At 41.1% G+C, this 27331-nt stretch overlaps 1 protein-coding gene across 1 annotated transcript in view; it reads left to right on the plus strand.

Annotated features, from left to right (window-relative positions):
- Positions 1–27331, plus strand: part of aspscr1 (ASPSCR1 tether for SLC2A4, UBX domain containing) — a 313012-nt gene that overhangs the window by 155659 nt on the left and 130022 nt on the right. Inside the window, exons 8-11 of the mRNA XM_063030554.1 lie at positions 4136–4204; positions 10923–11062; positions 19543–19624; positions 21791–21857. Of these exons, the coding sequence (XP_062886624.1) occupies positions 4136–4204; positions 10923–11062; positions 19543–19624; positions 21791–21857 (358 nt within the window). The remainder of the gene's footprint in view (positions 1–4135; positions 4205–10922; positions 11063–19542; positions 19625–21790; positions 21858–27331) is intronic.

A 27331-nucleotide genomic window follows, 5' to 3' on the forward strand; every position in this document is an offset into this window, starting at 1 on the left:
ACTTTTGATCAATTTGTTTTGTATTTTGAAGGCAGTCCATTATCTGTGCTAGGTGTCTGCACTGATTTTGTCCATTTATAGTCAATCAAAAGAACTCGGCGGCGTACACTGGATGAATTCCTCCGTCGATAACTATTAGGAACTAATACACAGTTTGTAATAGTATTGGCAATGTTCTAATTGATTCTGTATTTCATTTAAATACATGACTTGTTACTCAGATAAACATTAATTTGTCTTTTTTATACCTTTTTCACTATTTCCATGCAACTTTGGCTAATTGGAGCAGCTGCATAATTGGGCCAAAATGTACTGGTCCCAATGAGTCCCAGTTAACTGGAATCCACTGTAGTTGCTTTGGACACTCAGTGTAGATTATGATATTTATCCTTATGCTGGCATAGTGGATTGCAGATGCCGGAATCTGGAACAATAAATAATCTGCTAATGGACCCTTAGTACAGATGCAGGCTTTTGATTTATCTTTCTGTATCCTATTCCCTCCCACATAGACATTTGACTCTGCTCTTTCTTCCCTATAATCCTACTGTTACTCGTGGACACACACACACACACACACACCCCCACCCACACCCACCCACCCGGTTCTCCTGCTGCCAACTCACACTAGGGCCCATTTACAGTTGCCAATGTAGCTCCCAGCATGGGTTTGGAATGTAGGAGGGAAGCAGAGCACCATGGGGAAACCTGCAAAGTCATTTAGACATTCAGACAGCACCCGAGGTCGGGATTGAACATGGGGTGCTGAAGCTTTATGGCAGCAGGACAGAGAAAATTTACAAGGATGTTGCCAGGATTGGAGGACCTGAGTTATAAGGAAACATTGAATAGGTAAGGACTTTATTCCTTGGAACGTAAAAGACTGAGAAGAGATTTGATAGTATAGAAAATTACGAGAGGTATAGATAGGGCAAATACAGACAGGCTTTTTCCACTGAGGTTGGGTGGGACTACAACTAGACATCATGGGTTAAGGGTGAAAGGTGAAAAGTTTAAGGGGAACACAAGGGGAAACTTCCTCACTCAACGGATCGTGAGAGTGTGGAATGAGCTGCCAGCATAAGTGGAACATGTAAGCTCAATTTCAATGTTTAGCTGAAGTTTGGATAGGTACATGGATAGCAGGGATATGGAGGGCTTATGGTCTGGGTGTTGGTCAATGGGACCAGGCAGTTTAAATGGTTTGGCACAGACTAGATGGGCCGAAAGGCCTGTTTCTGTGCTGTAGTTTTCTGTTACTCTGTGACTAATCACGACGCCAGTGCACTGCCCACCTACGGGCTTTCCTCCCAAGTTACACACCATCCAGTCTTGCCGATCTTTCACTAATGCGTGATCTAAATCCCGAAACCCCACAGCCAACAGCATTGCCAGTGCACACTCATCACAAAGGCTGCAGTGGTTCTCCCTGGACAATTGGGGATTAGTAGTGAGTTCTAACCTTGTGAGCAACAAGCTACTGTAGTTCTCAAATGTCGCCCTTCTCCGCTCTGAGTAACAACAGTTCCTGTGCTAAGATTTGATCTGTTACAATTTATCTCAAGTTCAAGTTTATTGTCATCTGACTGTTTAAGATGGCTCTGGTGAAGCACTGTGACACTTTGCTGGTAGCAAACAAAACTATAAATTACTGTATTAATCACAGCTTTTCTTGGAATCTGTAACTTGCCTTTCGGAGTTGAGCTTTTGATCCACCGGTATGACCTGGCACTTTTGTGGTGTGAACTAGAAGGTGAAGGATGGTTGTGGTGTAGCAGGTACAGGCCAGATCGAGGCAGCACGGCCCAGGCCCAGGAGCAGGGATTGAGGCAATGTTTGGCCTTTGCTGGAGCAGACTTGGAGGCGATTCAGTGCGGCAGAATCGAGGCAAGGCGAGCAGAGGTGAGGCAGCTGGGCCTGGGTTCGAGAGTGAGGAGCAGCCCGAGGTTTGCTGATTTAAGCACCTGGCCAGATTGAAAAGGTCAGTGTGTCAGGGCCAGAGGTGATGAACAGGCCAGTATTCAACTTGCTGCTCCGTGAGATTTACTCGCCTCTGTGCTGAACTGAGGCTGTGGACTGCAACTAATGGGCTTCTGGATCGACTGCAGTGATGACCAGCTTCGTGGCTCTGAGCTCACTTTCGTGACAATCAGTTTCGAGTGTTATTTGCTTACTATTATTGCTTGTATGATTTTTTTCTTCTGCACATTGGGTGCATTACTGTTTTCTAAAATGGGCTATATTGTTTTGTTTTGTGGCTGCCTGTAAGGAGACAAATTTCAAGGCTGTACGTAGTATACATACTTCGATAATAAATGTACTTTGAACTTTGATATATACAACCAAACAAAGCAATGTTGCTCCAGACCACAGTACGCCCACAATATATATATCACACATAGCACATAAGCCAAAGTATTACCGCAAAGTTAATAAATATAATACAAAATGCATGTAGTGCAGCACACAGGTAAACAGTAATCAGATTGCTGTCCTAGTGGCGAGACTTTGGTAGTATCAGGATAGTCATTAGTCTCACAGCCTGAGGGAAGAAGCTGTTACCCAGTCTGGCAGTCCTAGTCCTGGTGATCATGTACCTCCTTCCCGATGGTAGTGGGTCAAAGAAATGGTGGGATGGGTGGCAGGGATCCTCAACAATGCTTCGGGCCCTTTGTATACAATATTCCAAGTGAATGTCACAAATAGGAGTGAGGGAAACCCTGGTGATTGTCTCAGGATTTTTTCTATCCCCTGGGGGGTCTTGCAGTCTGATGCCTTGCAGCTTCCATACCACATAATGATGCAGCCGTACAGGACACGTGATGGTGCTGCTGGAGAAAGTTGGTAGAATGGCGGCAGAGAGACTTGCACACCTCAATCTCCTCGTAAAATGTTGGTGCTGCTGTGCCTTCTTGACTACTCTTTAGGGATATTTTAAAAACTTGTTTTAATGCCCAGGTATTTAATGCATTGACCTGAAGCCCATTGAATTGTACTTAACTTCTAACAATGTCTAAATAATTAATGCCAATGTTCTATCTTTTATTTTAAACCAGGGCATCTTTTACTTTGAGCACTAAATCACCGTGATCCATATTCAGTAAACAAGAGATTAAAAAGAGCTGGTATTTTGTGAAATTAAAAAGTTGTCCTTAAAGTTTTAGAACATACTGATGCAACCTTCAATTAGTACATTTTAGATGATGTCATTTTGGCAGATTTTGTGTTTAAACATTTATTTGAAGTTTCCTGGCACTGAGGCTTTTTGTGAAGGAAAGAGAGTTTGTGCCGGCATGAGACTAATGAATGGGGGTTTACTGGAATTATACCACAGACTCTGCTTCTTGTTCTTCGTAGTCCATCACCCCTGCCGACCGCAGCTCACCAGAGCTCTCTGTTCTGGGCTATTCTTTCAAGTTGTCCCCAGGTATGGCACATCTTCGAAGATCTTCCCTCTCATGCTCCCAGAGATGAGGCCTTCGCAGCCTCTGTTGACGTTTCTGTAGCTTTGGCTTTTCATGGGATGATGCCTCATGCCTAACCCTCTTCCTTTCACAGTCCATGACAGAGTTCAGAGACTCTGCTCCAAGCTCATATTTGTCCAAGTGCCATCCCTGGCCCAAGCCATCCTTCAAGACCTTCACTATTGGTTTGAAAACAGTTTCAAAGCCTTGGGACTCTTACATAAAGATCTTTAATTCCAGTTTGTTTGTCTTCCCTTCAAGAGTTCATTCAGGATTATGTTATTGGCAAGACAACTTATTCAACTGTGGTTTCTAAGCACTAGTAATCATTTTTTTTGTCTATAAAAAGAATTACATTGATGGTCCTAGTTATGATGTCTCTTCTAAATATACTGCCATGAAGACACTGGCTTGCTTTGAGGAGGCACAGAATTATGAGACTGGTATGCTTTGGAGAGCTGTCGAATGTAGACACACCTTACTCATCAAGAAAAACTATAATTAAGCTGATTTTAACCCACTGTACTATAATCTTCTGTGCTAAATTTCCTCTTAAAGTTACACCACCCAGGCCTGTTTATCTGTTTGAATTTAACTTCTAAAGCATGTCCAAATAACGAATGTAGGTATTGCTGATGATTCTGTAATCTCTGTTCTTTCACCTTTTATAGAAGCCCGATGATATTTGGCCACTGCAGTTGGAGAGCTCTGAAGCATCCACAGCAAAAGAATATTTGAAGGTAGGTACTGTCTGGTTTGCATGGTATGCAGCATCTTCAAGTTCAGCCTATAATACTGTGATACGATAATGCAAATATCAAGCAGAAGAGATACAGAAACAGGCCAATCTGTCCTTTGAGCCTGCTCTGCCTTTCAGGAGTGCAGTCGATCCAGTGTTGGCCACAGTATCACTTTTCCACTCTCTGTCTGCACATCCCTTCCTTATGGTTTTAATATCTGTCAGTCTCCATCCAAGATCCACAGATCTTTAAGAGATGAAATTCCTCCTCACTTCTGTCTGAAATTGGCGGTTGCTTATTCTGAAACTTTGCCAACTATTTCTAGATGCTCTTACTAAGGGGAATCAGAATCAGGTTTAATATCTCTGACATATATCATGAGATTTTTTTTTTGTTTTGCGGCAGCGATGCTGTGCAGTACATAAAAAGCGAGAATTACAGTAAAAATAGTTTTTAAAAATTACATGAAGTAGTGCAAAAAAAGAGTGGCACCAGCAACAAAAAAGAAAAGAACATCAAGAACAGAATGTGTTTCTCATTTTTTTTATTGTTCGTTGTCTTCTGTGTTCTGTTGACATCAGAGTGCGTGGCAACACTTGCCGGCTGCCCGCAATGTTATGTTTTGTAGCTTCAGTATATAAAACTAGTTCAAAAGAAGGCACAGGAGTCCAAATGTGAGTCTAACTTGGTGTTTACTTTAGCCGAGGGAAGCACTTATCGCGTGGTAGTGTCATAGTGTATGCAATTCACGTATTGATACATATAACCTGTAATGAATTATCTAAATGAACAAGAATGCTTAATCAGCCAATATATATACACTGGGTTACTTAAATATTATTGGTAGTCCCTTGGATCCGAAGAAGACACTTTAGAAACCTGTGCGTGATGGAGTTTTAAGTGGAACAGCTGTTGCACAGGGACAATCCCACTCTCTCGGCAGAAGAGACCTTGATCCAGTGGCACGGACTACCGTTACGGCTGGAGACCTCTCCTGCTGCAGTGGATGACCAGGACGTCTAAGTGTCTTGTCGTGCTCTTAGCGCTCCACAACGCCTGCTGGGCCTGCCTTCCTGACCGTTGGACCAGTATTTGGTCTCCTCCACTCAATCCACTAGGGCCAGACTTCACACGCTGGGATAGGCAGATCCCCTACCTCACCGAGGGTCGAAGACCCGTCGGCCACCCTCACCTGGTTTGGCCCGTCTGCCGAGACGGTTTACCGGGGTGTGGACGCTGCGCATATTACAGCTGCTTGGAGCCACAGGTGAGAGCTGAGTGCCAGGTGGGGACCAAAGGTGGACGAGTTGCCCTGAAAAGGGCACGGCAGGCCCCCCCCCCACTTAAATATTACTGCAATATTGAAAACACAACACCCAGCACACCCTCAGGTGTATTGGTTGTAAACGCAAATTTCACAGTATATTTTGATGTGCACGTGATAAATAATCTTGAAGCTATCTCAGGGATATTGCGGGGATTAATTCCAAATCAGGATTCATTTTCAATTAAGTTTTATTTGGGATGCTTCCAGCTCAATTCTATTTAGATTTGAGATTTTAGCTCAATGATGTGTGGAGTTTATTTATCTCTGAATATATAAATTGATTTGAATTTGCCCCAATAATTCAAAAATGTAACACTTGAAAGTACTGACTGCAATGTGATACTTCAAAACAAACTCTCTTTGACGGTGGTGTCTGGAAAGAGGATGCTGTCCAAGTTGCATGCCATCTTGGACAATGTCTCCCATCCACTACATAATGTACTGGTTGGGCACAGGAGTACATTCAGCCAGAGACTCATTCCACCGAGATGCAACACTGAGCGTCATAGGAAGTCATTCCTGCCTGTGGCCATCAAACTTTACAACTCCTCCCTTGGAGGGTCAGACACCCTGAGCCAATAGGCTGGTCCTGGACTTATTTCCTGCATAAATAGTTTACATATTACTATTTAACTATTTATGGTTTTATTACTATTTATTATTTATGGTGCAACTGTAACGAAAACCAGTTTCCCCTGGGATCAATAAAGTATGACTATGACTACTGTTGTAACAAAAAAGCTTGACAGACATAGAACTTAGAACGTTATAGCACAGTACAGGCCCTTTGACTCTTTATGCTGTGCCAAGCTTTTAACATTGATGTTATGCCGACCTTTAAGATCAAACTAACCTTTCCCTCCTACATAGCCCTCCATTTTTCTATCATCCATGTGCCTATCCAGGAATCTCTTAGCAACACACACAAAATGCTGGAGGAACTCAGCAGGCCAGGCGGTATAGTTGATGTTTCGGGCCGAGGCCCTTCATCAGGACAGAGTCTCTTACATACCACTATTGTATCTATCTCTACCACCACCCCTGGCAGCACGTTCCACACACCCACCACTCTGTGTGAGCCTTGACGTTTTTCAAATCATAACATTGACTCTGTGTTTTTGTGTAATGTTTGGAACAGTGCAAGGTAAAATCATTCTGATTATTTGTCAGGTGAGACCTAGTCAGACTCATCTACAATGAAGGTCTGCTGAGAGAATTTTAGCTGCTCATGCCCAGACAGATTAATACATCTGTTTTAAAAAAAATATCAAAACATGCCTATCCACTGATTGGCATATGGCATTTTTAAGTATCCATAAAAACTGCGATTATATTTAAGTGCACTTGAAAATTGCTTTCAGCTGGAAATGGGAACTTAGATGAGTAGACAAGTCTGTTTATGTATTGATTTCTGTTTATTTATTTATTGAAATACAGCGTGGAATAAGTCCTTACAGCCAGCAAACCGCCCCCCCCCGACCAGTAGGTCTTCAGACTATGGGAGGAAACCAGAGCACCCGGAGGAAACCCACGCGGAGAATGTACAAACACCTTACAGGCGGTGGCGGGAATTGAACCTGGGTTGCTGGTACTGTAAAGTGTTGTGCTAACCACTACGCTCCCATTTTTGAAAGTAAATGTTTTATTTATTCCATTGAGTTCCAGCAAACAAAGAAATTTGTAACTTAAACAAGGAAAATAATGTGAAAGCAATGAAGCGAAGGTTAATGGAGGTACTTAGCAGCAATGCGCAAAATGCTGGAAGAGCTCAGTGGGTCAAGCGCCATTTAGGGAAATGGATAATTGAAATGGAGAGCATTCTAACTGGCTGCATCATCGTCTGGTATGGGGTGGGCGTGCTACTGCACAGAATCAAAACAGGCCTCAGAGAGTTGTAAAAGGAGTAAATTAGTCATTTCCGTCACGGGCACTATCCTCCCTGGAATACGGAACATCTTCAAGGAGAAATGCCTCAAAAAAGTGTTGTCCTTCATTAAGGACCCCTGTAACCCAGGTCGTGCCTTCTTCTCATTCCTACCATCAGGAAGGAGGTACAGGAGCCTGAAGGCACACACTCAACGGTTCAGGAACAGCTCCTTCCCATCTGCCATCTGCCATCTGATTGAACCCATGAACACTATCTCACTACTTTTTAAATTTCTATTTTTCATGAGTTATTTAATTTAACTATACATACTGCAATCCACAATTTTATCTGTTATTATGTATTACTGCTGCAAAGTCAACAAATTTCATGATGTATGCCAGTGACATTAAACCTGATTCTTGAGACTTTAGCTGAGATCCTCCATTTGGATTGCAAGGAAAGAGGGGAGGTAGTTAATATAAAAAGGTAGAGGGAAAGGAGCAAGCGCTGGCAGGTGGTACGTGGATCCAGATGAGTGGGGAAACAGGCAGATGAGGGAGGGAGCAGAGGTGGAATGATATCAGAAGCTGGGAGGTGATTGGTGGAAGTGACATAGGAGACGCCAGAGACTGCCGATGCTAGAAGTCTGGAGCAACAAACAAGAAGCTCAGTGGGTCAGGCAGCATCTCTGGAGAGAAATGGTCGGTCGTCATTTCAGATTGAGACCCTTCATCTCGATAAGGAAGGTGGAGGGAAGGTGTGAAGCAAGAGCTGGCACGTGATGGGTAGATCCTGGTGAGGGGGGTGACACACGGATACTCGGATAGGTCAGGCAGCATCTCTGGAGAGAAAAAGTGTTAAAATTTCATGTTGAAGACCCTTCCTCAGGGCTTGTACATTTCAGCATCTCAAGTATCAAATCCAAAAATGAGTTCTGTGAATTACGTGGTAAATAGCGTAGTGTACAGTACAAAGGCTGGCTTGACATTATCATCCGGGTGTCTGATTCTTATGTAATGTTATTCCTCTGGTAACATTTAATTTGAATACCACAACATTGAAAGAGTTCAATACTGACAGGTTGAATTTAGTTATTTTGAAGTATTCTGACATGGCTCCTCTGTTTTAGTAATTTCACAGTGAATCTTCAAATTTCGATGATTTTTCCCGATTTGGAATTTGAACTTTGAATTGTGAGTGAAAGAAAAGTAGGTATAAATGCAGATATCAGAAACTTGAAGGGAAAGCAAAGGTAGTTTAAAAGTTGAAAGGAATATCAAGCAGTGTAAATGAAACCAAGGGTGAATATTTGACGTTTTAACCATGTACTGCTGAATCAGAATCAAAATCAGGTTTATTATCACCGGCATGTGACGTGAAATTTGTTAACTTAGCAGCAGCAGTTCAATGCAATACATAATCTAGCAGAGAGAGAGGAAAATAATAATAATAATAATAAATAAAATAAAACATAATAAATAAACAAGTAAATCAATTATGTATATTGAATAGATTTTTTTTTAATGTGCAAAAACAGAAATACTGCATATTTTAAAAAATTGAGGTCGTGTCCAAAGCTTCAATGTCCATTTAGGAATCAGATGGCAGAGGGAAAGAAGCTGTTCCTGACTCGCTCAGTGTGTGCCTTCAGGCTTCTGTATCTCCTACCTGATGGTAACAGTGAGAAAAGGACATGCCCTGAGTGCTGGAGGTCCTTAATAATGGATGCTGCCTTTCTGGGACACTGCTCCCTAAGGATGTCCTGAGTACTTTGTAGGCTAGTGCCCAAGATGGAGCTGACTAGATTTACAACCTTCTGTAGTTTTTTCGGCCCTGTACAGTAGCCCCTCCATACCAGACAGTGATGCAGCCTGTCAGAATGCTCTCCATGGTACAACTATAGAAGTTTTTGAGTGTATTTGTTGACATGTCAAATCTCTTCAAACTCCTAATAAAGTATAGCTGCTGTCTTGCCTTCTTCATGACTAGATCAATATGTTGGGACCAGGTTAGATCTTCAGAGATCTTGACACTGAGGAACTTGAAGCTGCTCACTCTCTCCACTTCTGATCCCTCTATGAGGATTGGTATGTGTTCCTTAATCTCACCCTTCCTGAAGTCCACAATCAGCTCTTTCATCTTACTGACGTTGAGTGCCAGGTTGTTGCTGCGGCACCACTCCACTAGTTGGCATATCTCACTCCTGTACGCCCTCTCATCACCATCTGAGATTCTGCCAACAATGGTTGTATCGTCAGCAAATTTGTAGCTGGTATTTGAGCTATGCCTAGCCACACAGACTTAACATGCTTAACATCTTTCATAATCTCAGTAGTCAAAGCCCATGAATACATTTTGAAGAAAAGTCACTTGCAGCATGAGAAATTCTGTTGTATGGACACAGCGTGTTCACACACTTTTAGTGGTGTTGCATGCATTATGGATATTGGGAAGGTTTAGGAGATTTCTATTCCTCATCGCCCACCTTAGCACAGAAAGTATTTGGGTTTAATATCTCCTAGGAAATGGAATGACTCCCCTCTCCCTCAATATTGCACAGAAATATCAACCCAAATCATGTACCCAGCTTTCTGGAGTTGGTTGTGGGTTTATCCAGGATCAGCTTTATGGTCAAATACCGTACATTTACATGCATTAGAAACTTGCTGTGATGTGTTGGTCAGGGTGCGACATGAAATGAAAAGCAACAGTCGACAATTACAAAGAAAAAAGAATTATGTAAAAAGTAAAGTTAGAGGTTAGAATACTGATATGGAATAAAATGTGCTTAAATGCATAAAAACACAAGTATTTACAATGTAAACAGCATTATAGAAGGTGGTTTAAAGTGTTTACAGTGTAGTGTAGTGATGGGTAAATAGGTATGGGAGGGGTTGGAGTTGGGCTAACTAGAATGGTTGGTCAGATTAACTGCCAGGAGTTTGAAATTTTTAAGATGGTGTGAAGTTTTTGTTGTAATAGCCTTATAGTGTTTTCCAGAAGGGAGCTTTTGGAAAAGGCAGTTTGCCGGGTGGGTAGTGTCTGTGCCCGCTTCTTTGTCCTGGATACACAGAATTCCTGCAGTGATGGTAAACGGCAGCCAATGACCTCTTCTGCTGACTTGACAATTTGCTGTAGTTTTTGTGTATTGTGAGAGGGTGCTGCACCAGACCAGACAGTAAAGGTGGATATGAGGATGCTCTCCATGATGGCAATGTAGAATTGCACCAGTATGTTCTGCGGAAGATGGAATTTTACCAACTACCTCAATAAGTACATCCTCAGTTGAGCCTTCTGTGATTGAGAGTGCTTGATCTAATGTGATACATAGATTAAGTAGCAATCCTTCAAGTCTAAGTCTGTTGTTAAAAAATGAAGTTATGGCAGCCAGCCTAATTTTCATGTAAATTAATAATATTTATACCTGCTTCCTCTACTGAATCTGCAGAGATTGAAGGGTGATACCATTTCACCTCCACCATTATAGTTAGGATTTCACTGAACTTGTTTCTTTTTCTTTCAAGCCCATTGACAGAGAGGCACTTGTTTACCATTTGGATAACAAAAGCCAAGAGTCACCTGATTTTGAAGAACTACCTGATGAATTCTTTCAAGTAACAGTCGATGATGTTAGAAAACGGTTTGCTCAACTAAAAAGTGAAAGGTAATCCTTTCTTTGCCTACCTACTATCTACACTGTTGTGCAGGCAAAGCAATTGTACCTTGCGTAAAAGTAAAAGCCCCTTCAGATAACATTGCTCAGACATTCATCCAATGAGGAAGACAATGCAATAGTGAAACAATTGAAAGACTCACCTTCTGTGCTTAATTAATTTCAGGTGTAAAAATGACACACTCTTCATTGGAAAATAACTGTGAGACGTTCAGCAGATTAATTGGTCACATGGGTGTAATCAGGCAATGTGGGCTCATTGGGCCTGTTACTGTGCTGTAACTCAAAGTTCAAAGTAAATTTATTATCAAAGTACATATATGTCACCATATACTTAACTGATTCAGTTTCTTGCTGGCATTCACAGTAGATAGAAAGAAGCACAATGGAATTAATGAAAAATTACACACTAAGACAGATAAACATCCAATGAGCAAAAGAAAATTGTGGAAATATAACAATACAGTATATAGTTAGGGTGGCTAAGACCTTTGTATAGTACTGTAATAATTTTATGTATTGCACTGTACTGCTGCCACAAAACTATCAAATTTCATGACAAATATGTGTGATAATAAATCTTATTCTGATATGGGTCTCTATTGTGGACTGAGAGTAGGAAGGGGACAAGGAGAGGGGAATCATGGTTGGAAAAAGGGGAAGGGAGAGGGGAGGGAGTGGGAAGCACCAAAGAGACATTCTGTAATGATTGATAAACCAATTGTTTGGAATCAAATGAATTTGCCTATTGTCTCAGGGCTTGGTCTGTCTGGACCCATGCCAACCCTCCCCCCCCCCACCCCTGACACTCTGTCTCTGCCAACTGTCCCACACTCTTCCCATGGTGCTCCACCCTCGCCATTCCCAACATTCTTTGCTTGTGCCAGATCTACAAACTCGCTGTCTGCTCCAGTACTGTGCAAAAGACTTTGACATCCTAGCTATAAATATGTGCCTAAGACTTTTGCACAGTACTGTATTTTCAGGAACAATTTGGCACCACCCAGCTCTGAGACACCAGGCAAGGTTGTTTGATCCAAGTAATTGGTTTATTGATCATTACAGAATGTCTCTGTTGCTTCTTGCTCCTATCTCTCCCTTCCCCCTTTTCCCAACCATGATTCCCCTCTCCCTGCTCCTTCCACTCTCAGTCCACAATATAGACCCATATCAGAATTAGGTTTATCATCACTCACATATGTCGTGAAATTTGTTTTTATTTTACTATAGTACTGTGCAAAAGTCTTAGGCGCCCTAGCTATATATATATATATATATATATATATATGCCTAAGACTTGCTCAGTACTGTGATAAATAAAATTTAAAAAGAGATAGTAATATTATCATACTGGCTTTCAGAAGAGTATTTACCCTGAACCTGTGATGGCTGTTAATATTTAACACAAAGTCTGTTGCTGGATTTCAGTCTCACATGTTATTCTGGGGTTCATTTTGCACATTTCCCAAGGTTGGAAAACATCTCAGCCAGACTGAAGTTGTAAACAGAGTTTACATTAATTACATGCATATCAGCATTCTGTTGTGCTATGTAAACAGGGAAGATTAAACAGGATGAGAACCACAAAAGAGTTTGTGAATTGTACTTGCTACAGGGCGGTGATTTTTAACAGTCATTATTGAGTTTAATATGTAAGAAGACCAGAAACCCCTTCTAGCCTTCTGCACTCTGCCATTTTGTATCATCATAGTTAATCCCATACTTTGTCTATTTTTCTGATTCCCATCTCCTCCCATTCCCTTGTTCACCAAAATTTCATCAGTCTTGGCTTTGACTATACTCAATTACTGAGCACTCACAGCCTTTTGAGACAGAGAATTCTATAGATTGACAATCCTTAGTGGCAGACCTCCTACAGCGAAATAATACCCTTTTTGTACTATTTAGGCTGAGGAGACTGTAAGTGTTCAAGATTCAAGATTAGATTTATTAGTCACATGTACATCGAAACATGCAGTGAAATGCATCATTTGCACAGTCTGAGGATGTGCTAGGAGCAGCTATATCTCCCCATCCTTCCAGCACCACCGTAGTACATCGACAGTGTTTAGCAGAACAATATGCAGCAAACATACAACAAAACAGACACAACAACGGTCAAGCAAGCCCCTTCCTACACCCTATACCCTCCCCCCCCACCAGGACACCCCGACATCTTATAAGCGCCTTTTAGGATTCAGTAAATCCTCATTTCTCATTCCTCCGAACTCCTGTGAGTGTAGTCAATTCTACTCCATCTCCTCTCAAAGGACAATCTTTTCCTCTGAATCAATTTGCTATTTTTATCAAGAGCCGAATAAATATCAGATGATCGAAAATGTGGTCATTGTAATCTTTTACTCTTGTGATCTCTACTAGGATTTTGATGAAGGAGGAATGAGCAAATATTTTCAATATCCAGAAATTTTCTTCACTTCATTCTTTTACCAATTGTTAGATGATGGAAGTCCACAATGTTTTTGTGTGAAAAGATCATTACCTTAGCCACCTGTAATTTCTCACTCCATTGATATCCCTGTGATGCACAATCTCAAATCAAGCTCATTCAGTATTTTCAAACTGAAATATGTAAAAGCTGAGATTTCAGGATTTTTAAACTCAGTTCAAAGTACATAAAATGTCACCACATATAACCCCATGATTCATTTTTATGCAGCTTTATAGATCCCTTCAAAGAGCTTCTCTTAAAAGAAAAGTCAAATGACCAACATGTATAAATGTAGTTTACAACAGCTAATTACTTAATACAATTATAAAATCATGCACCCCATATAATTTTTCTGATTAGAAGGTCGTGAACCTGAAATGTCAAACTTTGTTTTTCTCACCACAAATGCTGCCTGATCTGTTGAGTTTTGCCACCTTTCTTTCTGTTTCTGCAGTTGCTATTTTTCTTGCAATACAACAGGCTGTTGCATTTGAATTTTCTTAATTTCAGAGAGTTCTTTTTATGCCTATTCACTGCCCTTGTATCTTCCTGTTTTCCCATGTAGTTTGTGGAATAGAGTACACATCATGCACCATTTTAGAATGCCTCAAAGTGCATTGAGTACTTTTGAAGTTTGGTTGCTGCAGAACATGGAGAAATCATCAGCTAATTGGTATCAGTGCATAACAAGTTCCCATTGTTGGGATTAATGACCATGAAATGGACCAGATCACACAAGTTTCATTGTAGGATATCTACAAGTGTGGAGGACATCTATGGTCAAGTGGTTTGCAGTTTGTTAGCTTGCCCTTATAATCCTTCTTAAGTACAGGCACAGTGTTATCTACTGTCCAGTCTTCCAATACCAAAATCTCTGACAGGGTCCCTGCAATTTTTTCGCTGCCTTCCCACACCACCTAGAACATATCTGGTCAGGCCGCAGGGATTTTTCCGATTTCATGCATCTCAACACTGCCAGCATTCTTTCATAATGTCAATATGTCACTGAAATATTTTACAAGGATGTTGTCGGAACCCTAAGTTATAGAGAAAGGTTAAATAGGTTAGGACTTTACCTGGAGGGTAGGAGAATGAGGAGAGATCTGATAGAGGTATACAAAATTAGGAGAGGTATAGACAGGGTAAATGCAAGGAGGCTTTTTCCATTGAGGTTGGATGGGACTAGAACTAGATGTTAAGGATGAAAAGTGAAATATTTCAGGAGAACCTAGGTGGGAAACAACTTCATTCAGAGAGTAGTGCAAGTGTGACATGAGTTTCAATGTGGGTTCCATTGCATAAGAGAAATTTGGATAGATACATGGATGGGAAGGGTATGGAAGGATTGTGGTCCAGCAGACTTTAGGGATTAGGCAGAGTAATAGTTTGGCATGGACTAGATGGGGTGAAGGGCCCGTGTCTATGATGTAGTGCTGTATGACACTGTTTTAAGACATCGCTGTTTTCTTTCCCAAACTCCCTAGCTCCCATGACCTGCTGCCATCCTAACTGGAGCTAATGCTGGAAGTGGAGCAAGCAAGCTGCAGCGGGTGGAGTTCGTGCTCTGCCTACAGACTGCCTGCTGGCATCTTGTGCTAAATATTTCGGAGATGTCATAAAATGCAAATAAATTTTGATAAGGACACGTACAATCATTCAACCTCACAACACACTGGAGGAACTCAGCAGGTCGGGCAGCATCCATGGAAACAATCAGTCAATGTTTCGGGCCGGAACCCTTCGTCAGGACTGAAGTGGGAAGGGGCAGAGGCCCTATAAAGAAGGTGGGGGGAGGGTGGGAAGGAGAAGGCTGGTAGGTTCCAGGTGAAAAACCAGTAAGGGGAAAGATGGGGGAGGTGATAGGCAGGAAAGGTGAAGAAGGAATAGGGGAAAGCACAATGGGTAGTGGAAGGAGGTGGAACCATGAGGGAGGTGATAGGCAGCTGGGGGAGGGGGCAGAGTGACAAAGGGATAGGGGAAGGGAGGGGGAGGGAATTACCAGAAGTTGGAGAATTCTATGTTCATACCAAGAGGCTGGAGACTGCCTAGACGGTATATGAGGTGTTGCTCCTCCAACCAGAGTTTAGCCTCATCATGGCAGTAGAGGCCTTGTATGAGTTAATTCAAAACATTAATTTTAATGGGGTTGTGCGAATTGTTCCATCTATGTACTATTCCAGGGATGGAATGAGAAGTCAGGTATGCCAGCATCTTACCTCATGTGCATACCACACTTCAGCACTGTTGTAAGCGTTTGCAGAAATATGAGAGAGATATGGATAAGTGATCTGCAGCTAACTATTGCTCATCTACAGAACCATTAGCCAGTAATCAGAGTGATCCAGCCCACTGAATTTTAACAATCTAGTATGAGGAATAAACGTGTTTTGTCACTACATAATGCCAAGCACCAGCATTATGGATTGTACATGTGGTTCCCAATCAGAATTGGAGAAGGTGGCTAGGAGATGAGATTGACCAAATCTACTCAAAGAGAAGCCTGGAGCAAGCAATTTTAGTCCCAGCTCTAATTGATGTTAACAGCAGAAGAAAAGGGACTATAGATCCCACCATCCAGACCAGGCCATCTTTTCATAGCTACCATTGGGGATGAGAAACAAAAGCCTAAAGTCCAACACAATTAGGTTCAAGAACAACTACTTCCCTTCAAGCCATTCAGTTCTTGTGCCAACCAGCAAAACCCTAGTCACTACCACAGTTCAGTGACACTGTGACTACTATGATCACTTTGCACTAAAATGGTCATATTTTTTGTTTTAATTATATTTCTGTTTCATGTAAAAAAAAGTCATATAATTTATGTTTGTATTATGTTTTTCTTGTAAATGCTGCTTATAAGATGCTATGTGACTGTGATGCTGCTGCAAGTAAGTTTTTCATTGCATCTCTGCTTACATGTGAGTATGACAATAAACTTGACTTTGACTTCCTCTTCCCGCCCACCAAGCACATACAGCTTGTTACCAGTGAAAATGATCCTTCAGACAATGCTGACTAAGCTCTTCACCAACAAGCTTCCGTAAATTATAGTCTGCCACACCAGTGCTGATCTGAATTAATCATGTTGTTAGCCTTAACTGTGTTGTGGTATTGCGCTCTTGTCTCTGAATTCGAAGGTTGAGTGGTTTCAAATCCTGCTGTAGAGGTGCCTCTTCGTTGCACTGTCAGCCAAGTTATGAGATGAGGTCTTGTCTGCCCTCTGAGATGGCACCATTTGGAAGAGGAGCACTGGCAATATTCCTGGTATCCTGCCATTATTTATTCATCAAAAGAAGAAAAATTCAATAGTTCGATAGTTTCATTTAATGTCAAGGAAATGTATACAATATTCTGTACATCCTGAAACTCTTGTTCTTCGCAGACATCCACAAAAACAGAAGAGTGCCCCAAAGAATGAGTGACAGTAAAAGTGTTAGAATCCTAAAGCCTCCTCATTCCCACTCCCACGCACAAGCAATGTCCCTCCCCTTCCTCCATTTATTTCAGCAAGAAATGCATCAGCGCCCTCCACTCATCAAGCAGGCAATAGCAAAGAGCCTAATAAAAGCCATGATCTGCAGTACAACAAAAGCTAATCGTTCACCCAACAATTTTCAGTCATTTTCTCATTGTTCCCAGTAGATCAATGCAATACTTACCTGTATAATAAGTTGTGCTATGCTTTTATATAATTTGAACATTTTGATTAGGTCCAAAAAGTAACTCGTTCTGAGTATCTGTTACGGATATATAAATATCCTCAGCTTCTCAGTTACTGTATATTAGAATTCACCCAAAGGAATCTCTGGTTCTATTATATGCAGACACAAAAGATTCTGCAGATGATAGAATTTTTAAGCAATTCTTAATGCTGGAGGAACTCAGCAGGTCAGGCGGCATCTGTGGAGGGAAATGAACAGCTGATGTTTCAAAGTAATTTATTATCAAAATATGTGTATGTCACCATATACTACCTTGATATTCATTTATTTGCAGTCAATTACAGGAAAATAAATACAGCAGAATCCATGTAAACCATATGTTTCAGGCTGAGACCCTTCAGCGGTGAGACCTGATGAAGAGCTCAAACCCAAAATGTCAACTGTTCATTCCCCTCATGGATGATTCCTGACCCACTGGTTTCCTCAGCATTTTGTGTCTGTGATTTTATTCTGTGCCCTGCTCTAGAATGCCATAATATTTAGGCAGTTCCAAATTGCGTCTCAAAGATTAGATGTGAAATGGAAATCACCTTTGATGATTATGATTGATCGCATGCATTGCTGAAAAGATTAGGCCTGGCATCCCAATATTTGAACAGCATGACTTTAATGAACTATAAAAGAATTTTTCTTTGACACAAGATTGTGTTACTGAGAGAAACGCTTTAAGTTAACTTTACAGTAGTATTCATCAACGGTACAAAGGCTGATCTTGGGCTCCATCAAACAGTTTTATATTCTGAGTGAGCATGTTTGTGTTGCTTAAATGTTTAAAAGAGTGTATCTGCACTATTTCTGTCAGCGTTTGGACAGATAATAAGCCACAAATACTCAGATTTAGATCTGAAAAAATCTATCCCATTGTAGAAGTTGTAGTTGTGCATTAGGTACACACAGGTCAATAGGACAACGAGAAGCAGTCCAGGTTTGAACTGTTCATTAACTTTCAACAACCTTAGTAGATGAAAGGAGAGATAAAATGCATTACATTCAATAGACATATCCAGAACGTATTGTTTCATCATTGCAACATTTTCAACATATAAGAGATCAAAGCCACTTCTTAGCCTGAGATGCTGGTCCCAAAATATTGATTGAGGTTGATGTATGATTTCTGAATGAACATATGACTTTAATATCAATACATTCAAAATTGCAATGACTAATTTTAGTTTTCTACTGTGTGCATAATTGTATCCCAAAAATAGAAATTTCTTTCTCTGAGCGCTTACTTATAGAAGAGGTATAGTTGGGACCAGACTGGCATGTTAAACACAAAATACTCTGCAGACGCTGGGGTCAAAGCAACACGCACAACATGCTGGAGGATCTCAGCAGGTCAGGCAGCACCCGTGGAAACGAACAGTCAACGTTTCGGGCCGAGACCCTTCATCAGGACTGACGGGGAGGGGGAAGAAAGAAGGTGGGAGGAGGGTGGGAAGGAGAAGACTGTGAAAAACCAGTAAGGGGAAAGATCAAGGGGTGGAGGGGAAGGCAGGGAGGGGATAGGCAGGAAAGGTGAAGAAGGAATAGGGGAAAGCGCAATGGGTAGTAGAAGGAGGCGGAACCATGAGGGAGGTGATAGGCAGCTGGAGCCTCTTCTACATCGGTGAAACCCGACGCAGATTGGGGGACTGCTTCGTCAAGCACCTCCGCTCCATCCGCCACAACAGACAGGATCTCCCGGTTGCCACCCACTTCAACTCTGCTTCACATTCCCATTTGGATATGTCCATACATGGCTTCATCTACTGCCGTGATGAGGCCAAACTCAAGTTGGAGGAGCAACACCTCATATACTGTCTGGGTAGTCTCCAGCCCCTTGGCATGAACATTGAATTCTCTAACTTTCGGTAATTCCCTCCCCCTCCCTTCCCTTATCCCTATGTCACTCTGCCCCCTCCCCCAGCTGCCTATCACCTCATCTCCCTCATTCTACTACCCATTGTGTTTTCCGCTATTCCTTCTTCACCTTTCCTGCCTATCACCTCCCTGCCTCCCCTCCCCCACCCCTTTATCTTTCCCCTTACTGGTTTTTCACCTGGTACCTACCAGCCTTCTCCTTGCCACCCTCCCCCCACCTTCTTTATAGGGCCCCTGCCCCCTCCCTCTTCAGCCCTGACGAAGGGTCTCGGCCCGAAATGTTGACTGTTCGGTTCAATGGATGCTGCCCGACCTGCTGAGTTCCTCCAGCGTGTTGGCATGTTAAAATCTCCTTTCTGTGCTGCCTGAATCTTAACAAGACAGAGTTAATATTAATGTATTTCTTAATATGATTTTCATTGCTTCCATTTACTTAGGCAATTTTATGAAGAGGCTCCATTATTAACAAAATCTATGAGAGAATCTCAAATGAAGGAAAAGACGGAACGTTATCCTAAGGTTGGTGAATGTCCTGTTTTCTGAAGGATAGTAGTATCTCATTGCTGTAAATAACTACCATTAATTGAGGGTTAGTTTTTTAAAAAGGAATTAATATTGATCTTGCCAGATAATGCCACACCATGTAAATGACTGACAAACTTAGTAGAGCATCATTGGAGTGAAGCGATTCATATTCTAATAACCTTTTAGTGCAAATTCATATTAAGGCTCATACATTCATTCTTCTAGTCAGTTTGAATTCAACTCCTTGCAGGTAGCAATTTACCATAGAAATAAGTTTTATTCCTTTTCCTCCCAGTGGAATATTTATGCTCGCAACTTCAATGCAGTCGCCAAAGAAGAAAATCTTGTATATCATCATGACATTGTAACTTCCCCAGCACAACGAAAGAGATTTTTGACCAATGGATATTTTTGTGAAAACTGCACTGTCACCATGTGCCATGGATTCTATTTTAAAACATTGCATTATGATATATACTACCTGGCACCTTTTAGTCCTGATTACATAACCAAATGCAGAATGCATAGGGAAATTGTGGCAGCATTGTCTGTTCATCTCACTTTATCTTGTCATACAGTCACATTTTCTTTTTAAAAAAAAATTATGAAGTGCTTTTGCTATTTCTTTCATATAACTGTAACTTTTAAGTGATCCCATCTTCCTTGGACGATCTCATTAGTTTTGCCCTTAACAAAAGCTTTTGTTCCTCTCAGCCACTTTGTTTTATCAGTGTTCAAGTTGCTGAAAGAAGCTGAACCATTAATTTATCCAAGCTCAGTAACAGTATTTGAATGGTAATATTGACAATTTTATCCTGTTACCAAATAGATGAATGGAGTATACTTTGTCAAAGGTGATTAAATAATGAAGTTTAAAATGTACTAAAGCAAACATCTGGTTAAAAATAGAATTGTTGGTTCTATGTTTAAGCATGGTTATACACGGTCCAGTCTGTTTGATATCATGGAGAACGTTCTTTGTGGAATGCTTCAGGCCAGATTGAAATGGTATCAGTTGTAATGTTCCACTGATATTCCAGACCCTTTGCTAAATTACTTTGAAGTTTTCTGCTGAAGGTTGTGGATAAGCCACTGCGACTAATCATATTTGCAAAACATGTTTAATCCTCATATAAAAACATTCACAGTAGTTCAATAATTTGGTAAAATTAAATAATTTTAGGAACAGTATGCAATTTAAAGTTGCAAGCAGACATGAATTTAGAATGATGTTTTAAACATTGCATCCAAACTAAAATTGATCTTTGTTAGAAGTTAAAAGATTGGCAATATTAGAGTATCATTACCCTGGGGGTCACCCATCAATTTGTGGATTAAAGACATCAAATCTGGAGAAAGGGAGAAAATTATCTTTTATGTGAAGTGCGTGTTTAAATAAACTTACTGTGGCTGTATTTTTTTTACACTCTTTGCTGTGTCTCAATCACTAAATGCACAAAAAAAGCTAAAATATACGTACACGAGAGACTCTGCAGATGCTGGAATTCCAGAACAACACACACAAAATACTGCAGGAACTCAACAGGTTAAGCAGCATCCATAGCGAGGAATAAAGAGCCTATGTTTTGAACCAAGACCCTTCATCAGGAAAATGTATCTAAAAAAATGTGTTCCTCTTAGTAATTTCCTTATTTTTATTCTTTTAAGGATTATTGTCTTATGACCTATCTCCTTAGCATTGTCCTTCACTAGTCTATTCTACAGCCTTCCTTCACTGACTTTAAGGACACACATTGGCCAAAACTAGGGTTGGAGAGATGAGCAGGAGCTGCATTGTCTTTATCTTTGCCTGTTTGACATGAATCGCTGTGCAACTTTGAAATGTTTTGTTTGTCAGCCTGGTTTTGAAAACTGCTCTCGACCAGATCTGGGGAATTAGTTGGGGTTCTTCCCTGACTGAAAACCAACCACACTTTGATCATTGCTTTGAATAGAGTGACAGATCTGAATTGCACTGGCTTATTCACATATAAAGGACTGCATGGGAGTACCTCAAATACATGAAAACATCAAGATAGTGACTTGGATCAAAAGCTTACAGAAAAATGCCACAGTATTACTCAAATCTTTTTTTCTTTCATGTTGCTAAATAAATCATTTTTACTTTGATTTCATTTTTTTTTATCTTTGAACTAACAGGTTGTATTGAGAGTGCAGTTTCCTGACAGACACGTCTTACAGGGTTTCTTCAGACCTCTTGAAACAGGTGAATTATTTATAATGCTTTGTTCTCGTTTGGTTATGATGCATATCCATGTGGGCTAATTCTGCATGTTGGAAAGAAGTTTAATCTGTCTTCTATTGGTTCACATCGCAAGGTACAGACATGTGCTAGTTCCATTATTGCAAAAGTCTGTGCCATGTTCAACACACCTCATTCCCTGTCTCCAGAGCTTTAGACCTACATCAAATCTGGCTCCTCACTTCATATCCAAAACTCTCAAAGTTCAAAGTAATTTATTATCAAAGTACATATACAACCCTGAGATTCATTTTCTTGTGGGCATACTCAACAAATCTATAGAATAATAACCATAACAGAATCAATAAAAGACTGTCCAACTTGGGTGTTGAACCAGAGTGCAGAAAACAGCAAATTCTGCAAATACAAAAAATAGATAAATAGTAATAATAATAAATAAATAAGCAATAAGTATCAAGAACATGAGATGCAGAGTCCTTGAAAGTGAGTCTATAGGTTGTCAAAACATTTCAATGATGGGGCAAGTGAAGTTATCTTCTTTGGTTCAAGAGCCTAATGGTTGAGGGGTAATTACTGTTCATAAGCCTTGTGGTGCGAGCCCTGAGGTCCCTGTACCTCCTTACTGAAGGCAGCAGTGAGAAGGGAGCATGTCCTGGGTGGTGGGGGGTCATGATGATGGATGCTGCTTTGCTGTGACAGTATTTCATGTAGATGACCTCAGTGGTGAGGAGGGCTTCACCTGTGATGCACTTGGCAATATCCGCTACATTTTATGGGATTTTCCATTCAAGGGCACTGGGTGCACTCAGTGGTGGGGGGAGGTGCTTTACCTGTGATGGACCTGGCCGTACCCACAATTCTTGGTAGGATTTTCTGTTCAAGGGCTGTGGTATTTCCATACCAGGCTGTGATGCAACCAGTCAATATACTCTCCACTACGTACCTGCAGAAACTTATCAAAGTTTTGCTTGTCATACTGAATCTCCGCAAACTCTTAAGGAAGTAGAAGTGCTGCTGTGCTTTCTTTGTTATTGCATTTACATGCTGGGCCCAGGACAGGTCCTCTGAAATAACAACACCGAGGAATTTAAAGTTGCTGACCCTCTCTGCCACTGATCCTTCGATGAGGACTGGCTTGTGGACCTCTGGTTTCCTCTTCCTGAAGTCAATAACCAGCTCCTTGGTCTTTCTGACATTGAGTAAGAGGCTGTGGTTATGGCACCTCAGCCAGATTTTCAGCCTCCCTTCTATTTGTTTGTTTGTTCATTTGCAGGGTATGGACATCACTGGCATTATTAGCTGCCCATCCCCATTTCCCTCTGACTCCAGTACGGTGAATAATTCTCCTATAATCTCTGGGATGTGGGAGGAATCCAGAGTACCCAGACAAAACCCACATCATCTTAAGGAGAATGTGCAAACTCCGTACAGAGATCACCAGTGGTCTGGACTCAACCTGAGTTGCTGAGACTGTGAGACACTAGCCACACTACTGCACACTGCATTTCCTCAATCATGAATTCTGTCTGAACATCTCTTCCCTTAACAATTTGGATTATAGCATTTGAATCAGGAGTCTACTATCAGACATGAACAACAATGTGGTCTGTCCGATGTAACTGTGTGTAGGTAGGGCGTCAGTGCTGGGCATGTTGGCCGATAAAAGGACACTGATGTTGGTTCATTTGTCCTTGCACTGAACTTGGAAAGTTTTGCAGAAACAACATTGGCGGTATCTTCAAGTTAATTGAGATGCCAGTTGTATGTCTCAGAAGCATAAAGGAGGGCAGGGAACACTACTGCACAGCAGACAACATGTTTTGTGCTTGTTCTGATAACTTGATCCTCAAATGTCATTTTCTTCAATAGTCCAAATTATTAGTATTATAATATAGGCACATTAAAGATGACAGTGAACATCATCACTGATGTTTGCCTTCACTGAGAGCTGGCTCCCAAGGTATGGCAAGTGGTCAGCACATCCCAGTCATTTTACTGTTACTGAGGATAGTTGTTACTTAAATTCCAGATTTTATTTAATTATTTCAATTTAAATGATCAGAATCAGAATTAGGTTTATTATCATTCATGTATGTTGTGAAATTTGTTGTTTTGTGGCATAAAAATTGCTATGAATCACAAAAATAAATAGTGCTAAAGAGGAATAGTGAGGGGTTCATGGACCGTTCAGAAATCTGGTGGCAGAGGGGAAGTACAGTGCCTATAAAAAGTTTTCACCCCACCTTGGGGGTTTTTATGTTTTATTGTCTTACAACATTGAATCACAGTAGATTTAATTTGGCTTTTTTGACACCGATCAACAGAAAAAAACTCTTTTGTGTCAAAGTGAAAACAGATCTCTACAAAGTGATTGAAATTAATCACAAATATAAAACACAAAGTAATTGATTGCTTAAATATTCACCCCCTTTAATATGACACACCAGATCACTGGTGCAACCAATTTGTTTTAGAAGTCACATAATTAGTTAATGGAGATCTGTTTTTGGAGACCTGTGTGCAGTCAAGGTGTTTCAATTGAGTATAGTAAAAGTACACATCCAACTGCTGGTGAGTCAGTATCCTGGACAAAACTACACCATGATGAGAAAAGAACACTCCAAGCAACTCCACGAAAAGGTTATTGAAAAGCATAAGTTAGGAGATGGATACAAGAAAATTTCCAAGTCACTGATTATCCTTTGGAATACAGTTAAGTCAGTCAAGATAGAGAAAGAAAATGGCACAGCTGTAAATCTTGCCTTCAGCAGGGCGACCTCAAAAACTGAGTGACTGTGCAAGAAGGGGACTAGTGAGAGAGGCCACCATGAGACCTATGACAACTCCAGAGGAGTTACAAGCTTCAGTGGCTGAGATGAGAGAGACTTTGCATACAACCACTGTTGCCTGGGTGCTTCATCACAGCTTTATGGGAGAGTGGCAAAGAGAAAGCCACTGTTGAAAAAAACTCACATGAAATCTCAGCTAGAGTTTGCCAGAAGGCATGTGGGAGACTCTGAAGTCAACTGGAAGAAGGTTCTATGGCCTGCTGAAATCAAAATTGAGCTTTTTCGCCATCAGACCAAACACCACACATCATCAAAAACACACCATCCCTACCATGATGCATGGTGGTGGCTGCATCATGCTGTGGGGATGCTTCACTGCAGTAGGACCTGGAAGACTTGTGAAAGTAGAGGTTAAAATGAATGCAGCAAACACAGGGAAATCCAGGAGGAAAATCTGATGCAGTCTGCTGCAGAACTGAAACTTGGGAGATTTGTTTTCCAGCAACACAATGACCCCAAGCATAAAGCCAAAGCTACTCAGGAATAGCTTAAAAACAAAGTTCGTGTCCTGAAGTGGCCATGTCAAGGTCCAGACCTCAGTCCAATTGAGAATTTGTGGCTGGACTTAAAAAGCGCTGTTCACTCACAATCCCCTTGCAATCTGACAGCTTGAGCAGTTTTGTAAAGAAGAATGGGGAAAAATTACAGTGTCCAGATGTGCAAAGCTGATAGAAACCTATCCACACAGACTCAAGGCTGTATTTGTTGCCAAAGATGCATCTACTGAATACTGATTTGAAGGGGGTGAATACTTATGCAGTCAATTATTTTCTTTTTTTATCTGTAATTAATTTAGATCACTTTGTAGAGATCTGTTTTTACTTTGACACAAAAGAGTCCTTTTCTGTTGATCAGTGTCAAAAAAGCCAAATAAAATCCATTGTGATTCAATGTTGTAAAACAATAAAACATGAAAACTTCCAAGGGGGGGTGGTGTTATTTTTATAAGCATTGTATCTGTTCCTTAAACTTGAGTGTGTGTCTTCAGGCACCTGTGCCTCCTCCCTGGTGTTAGTAATGAGAAGAGGGCATGTTGGAGGGTGGTGACGGTCCCTTAATGATCAATATGCTCTCTTTTTGAGGTACTGACTATTGAAGATGCCTTTGATGGTGGGGAAGGTTGATCCCGTTATGGAGCTGGCTGTGTCTACAACTCTCTGCAGCATCTTTGCTTTTCTTTGGAGCTCCCACACTAGGTTCCATACACGAACATATTCATGTTTACTGATGACACCACTGTTGTGAGCCGTATCGAAGGTGGTGATGAATCCGCATACTGGAGTGATATTGAAAATCTGGCTGAGTGGTGTCATAACAACAACCTCTCACTCAACAAGAAACTGATTGTACAGTTCAGGAGATGGAAACCAGAGGTCCATGAGCCAGTGATCGTCAGAGATAGCAAGGATCAGTAACTTTAAATTCCTAGGTGTCACTATCTCCAAGGACTTGTCTTAGACCCATCATATAAATATAATTGCAAAGAAAGCGTGACGATGCCTCTACTTCCTCAGGAGTCTGTGGAGAGTCAGCTTGTCATCAGAAACCTTGGCAAACTTCTATAGAAGTGTGGTGGAAAGTATGCTGACTGGCTGCATTATGGCCTGTTATGCTATTGCCTTTGAGCAGAAAATACTGCAAAATGTAGTGGATTTGGCCCTGTACATCACAGGTAAAACCCTCCCAGCCATTGAGCACATCTACATAAAACGTTGTCGTAGAAAAGCAGCACCAGTCATCAGAGATCCTCACCATCAAGACCATGCTTTTTTCTCGCTGCTACCACCAGGTGGAAGTTACAAGAGCCTCAGGACTCTCACTACCAGGTTCAAGAGCAGTTACTGCCCTCTTGAACTAATGGGCATACACTCATTCTGGTGATTCCACCACCGATGGTCTCACTTTAAGAACTCTTTACCTTGTTTGCACGAGCCTCTGGTGACATATCAAATTTTCTCAAACTCATAGTGAAGCAGAGCCACTGATGTGCTGCCTTCTTGATTGCATTAATGTGTTGGGCCCAGGATAGATCTTCTGAGATGTTGACTGCTAGATCTTGAAGCTTCTCACCCTTTCCACTACTGTTCAAAGTACAGTTATTATCGAAGTACTGTAAATTCTGGTGTATAAGCTGACACCCCCCCCCCCCCCCATTTTCAAGGTTAAAAAAATGACTTTTTCATGTTACCTTTGTATAAGCCGACCCCTTTTGTAGAGGTTTTTGATTTAACCAGAAAAGATCACAAGATCTCACATGCCAGTACTCAGCTTTGCCGGATCCAAAACCTGGAAATTTTGTGAAACAGTACCTGCTAAGAAAATAGGCCTACACATTGTAGAGCATTATAAGCGAATTCTTAATAAATAAATCAGGGAGGGAAGTTTTGGATTAGGTTCCCAATGGTAAAGAATCCTCTGAAATGTAACCCCCGTGAAACCATTTAGCACCCATTGTAATCTCGTTAAAACATAACATGGGGTGGCGGGATCAGTACGTGTACTCAGTATTGAGTTTGCGACCACCATGTACAAAAGATTAAAACGAATGCGATATGATGCTGGCTTCAAGCTGAAGGTTGTTGATTTTGCTAAAGGAACAAATAGTTCTGCAGCTGCTAAGGAGTTTAC

This window comes from Mobula hypostoma, chromosome 22 (genome assembly GCF_963921235.1).
Source record: "Mobula hypostoma chromosome 22, sMobHyp1.1, whole genome shotgun sequence".
Lineage (NCBI taxonomy): Eukaryota > Metazoa > Chordata > Chondrichthyes > Myliobatiformes > Myliobatidae > Mobula > Mobula hypostoma.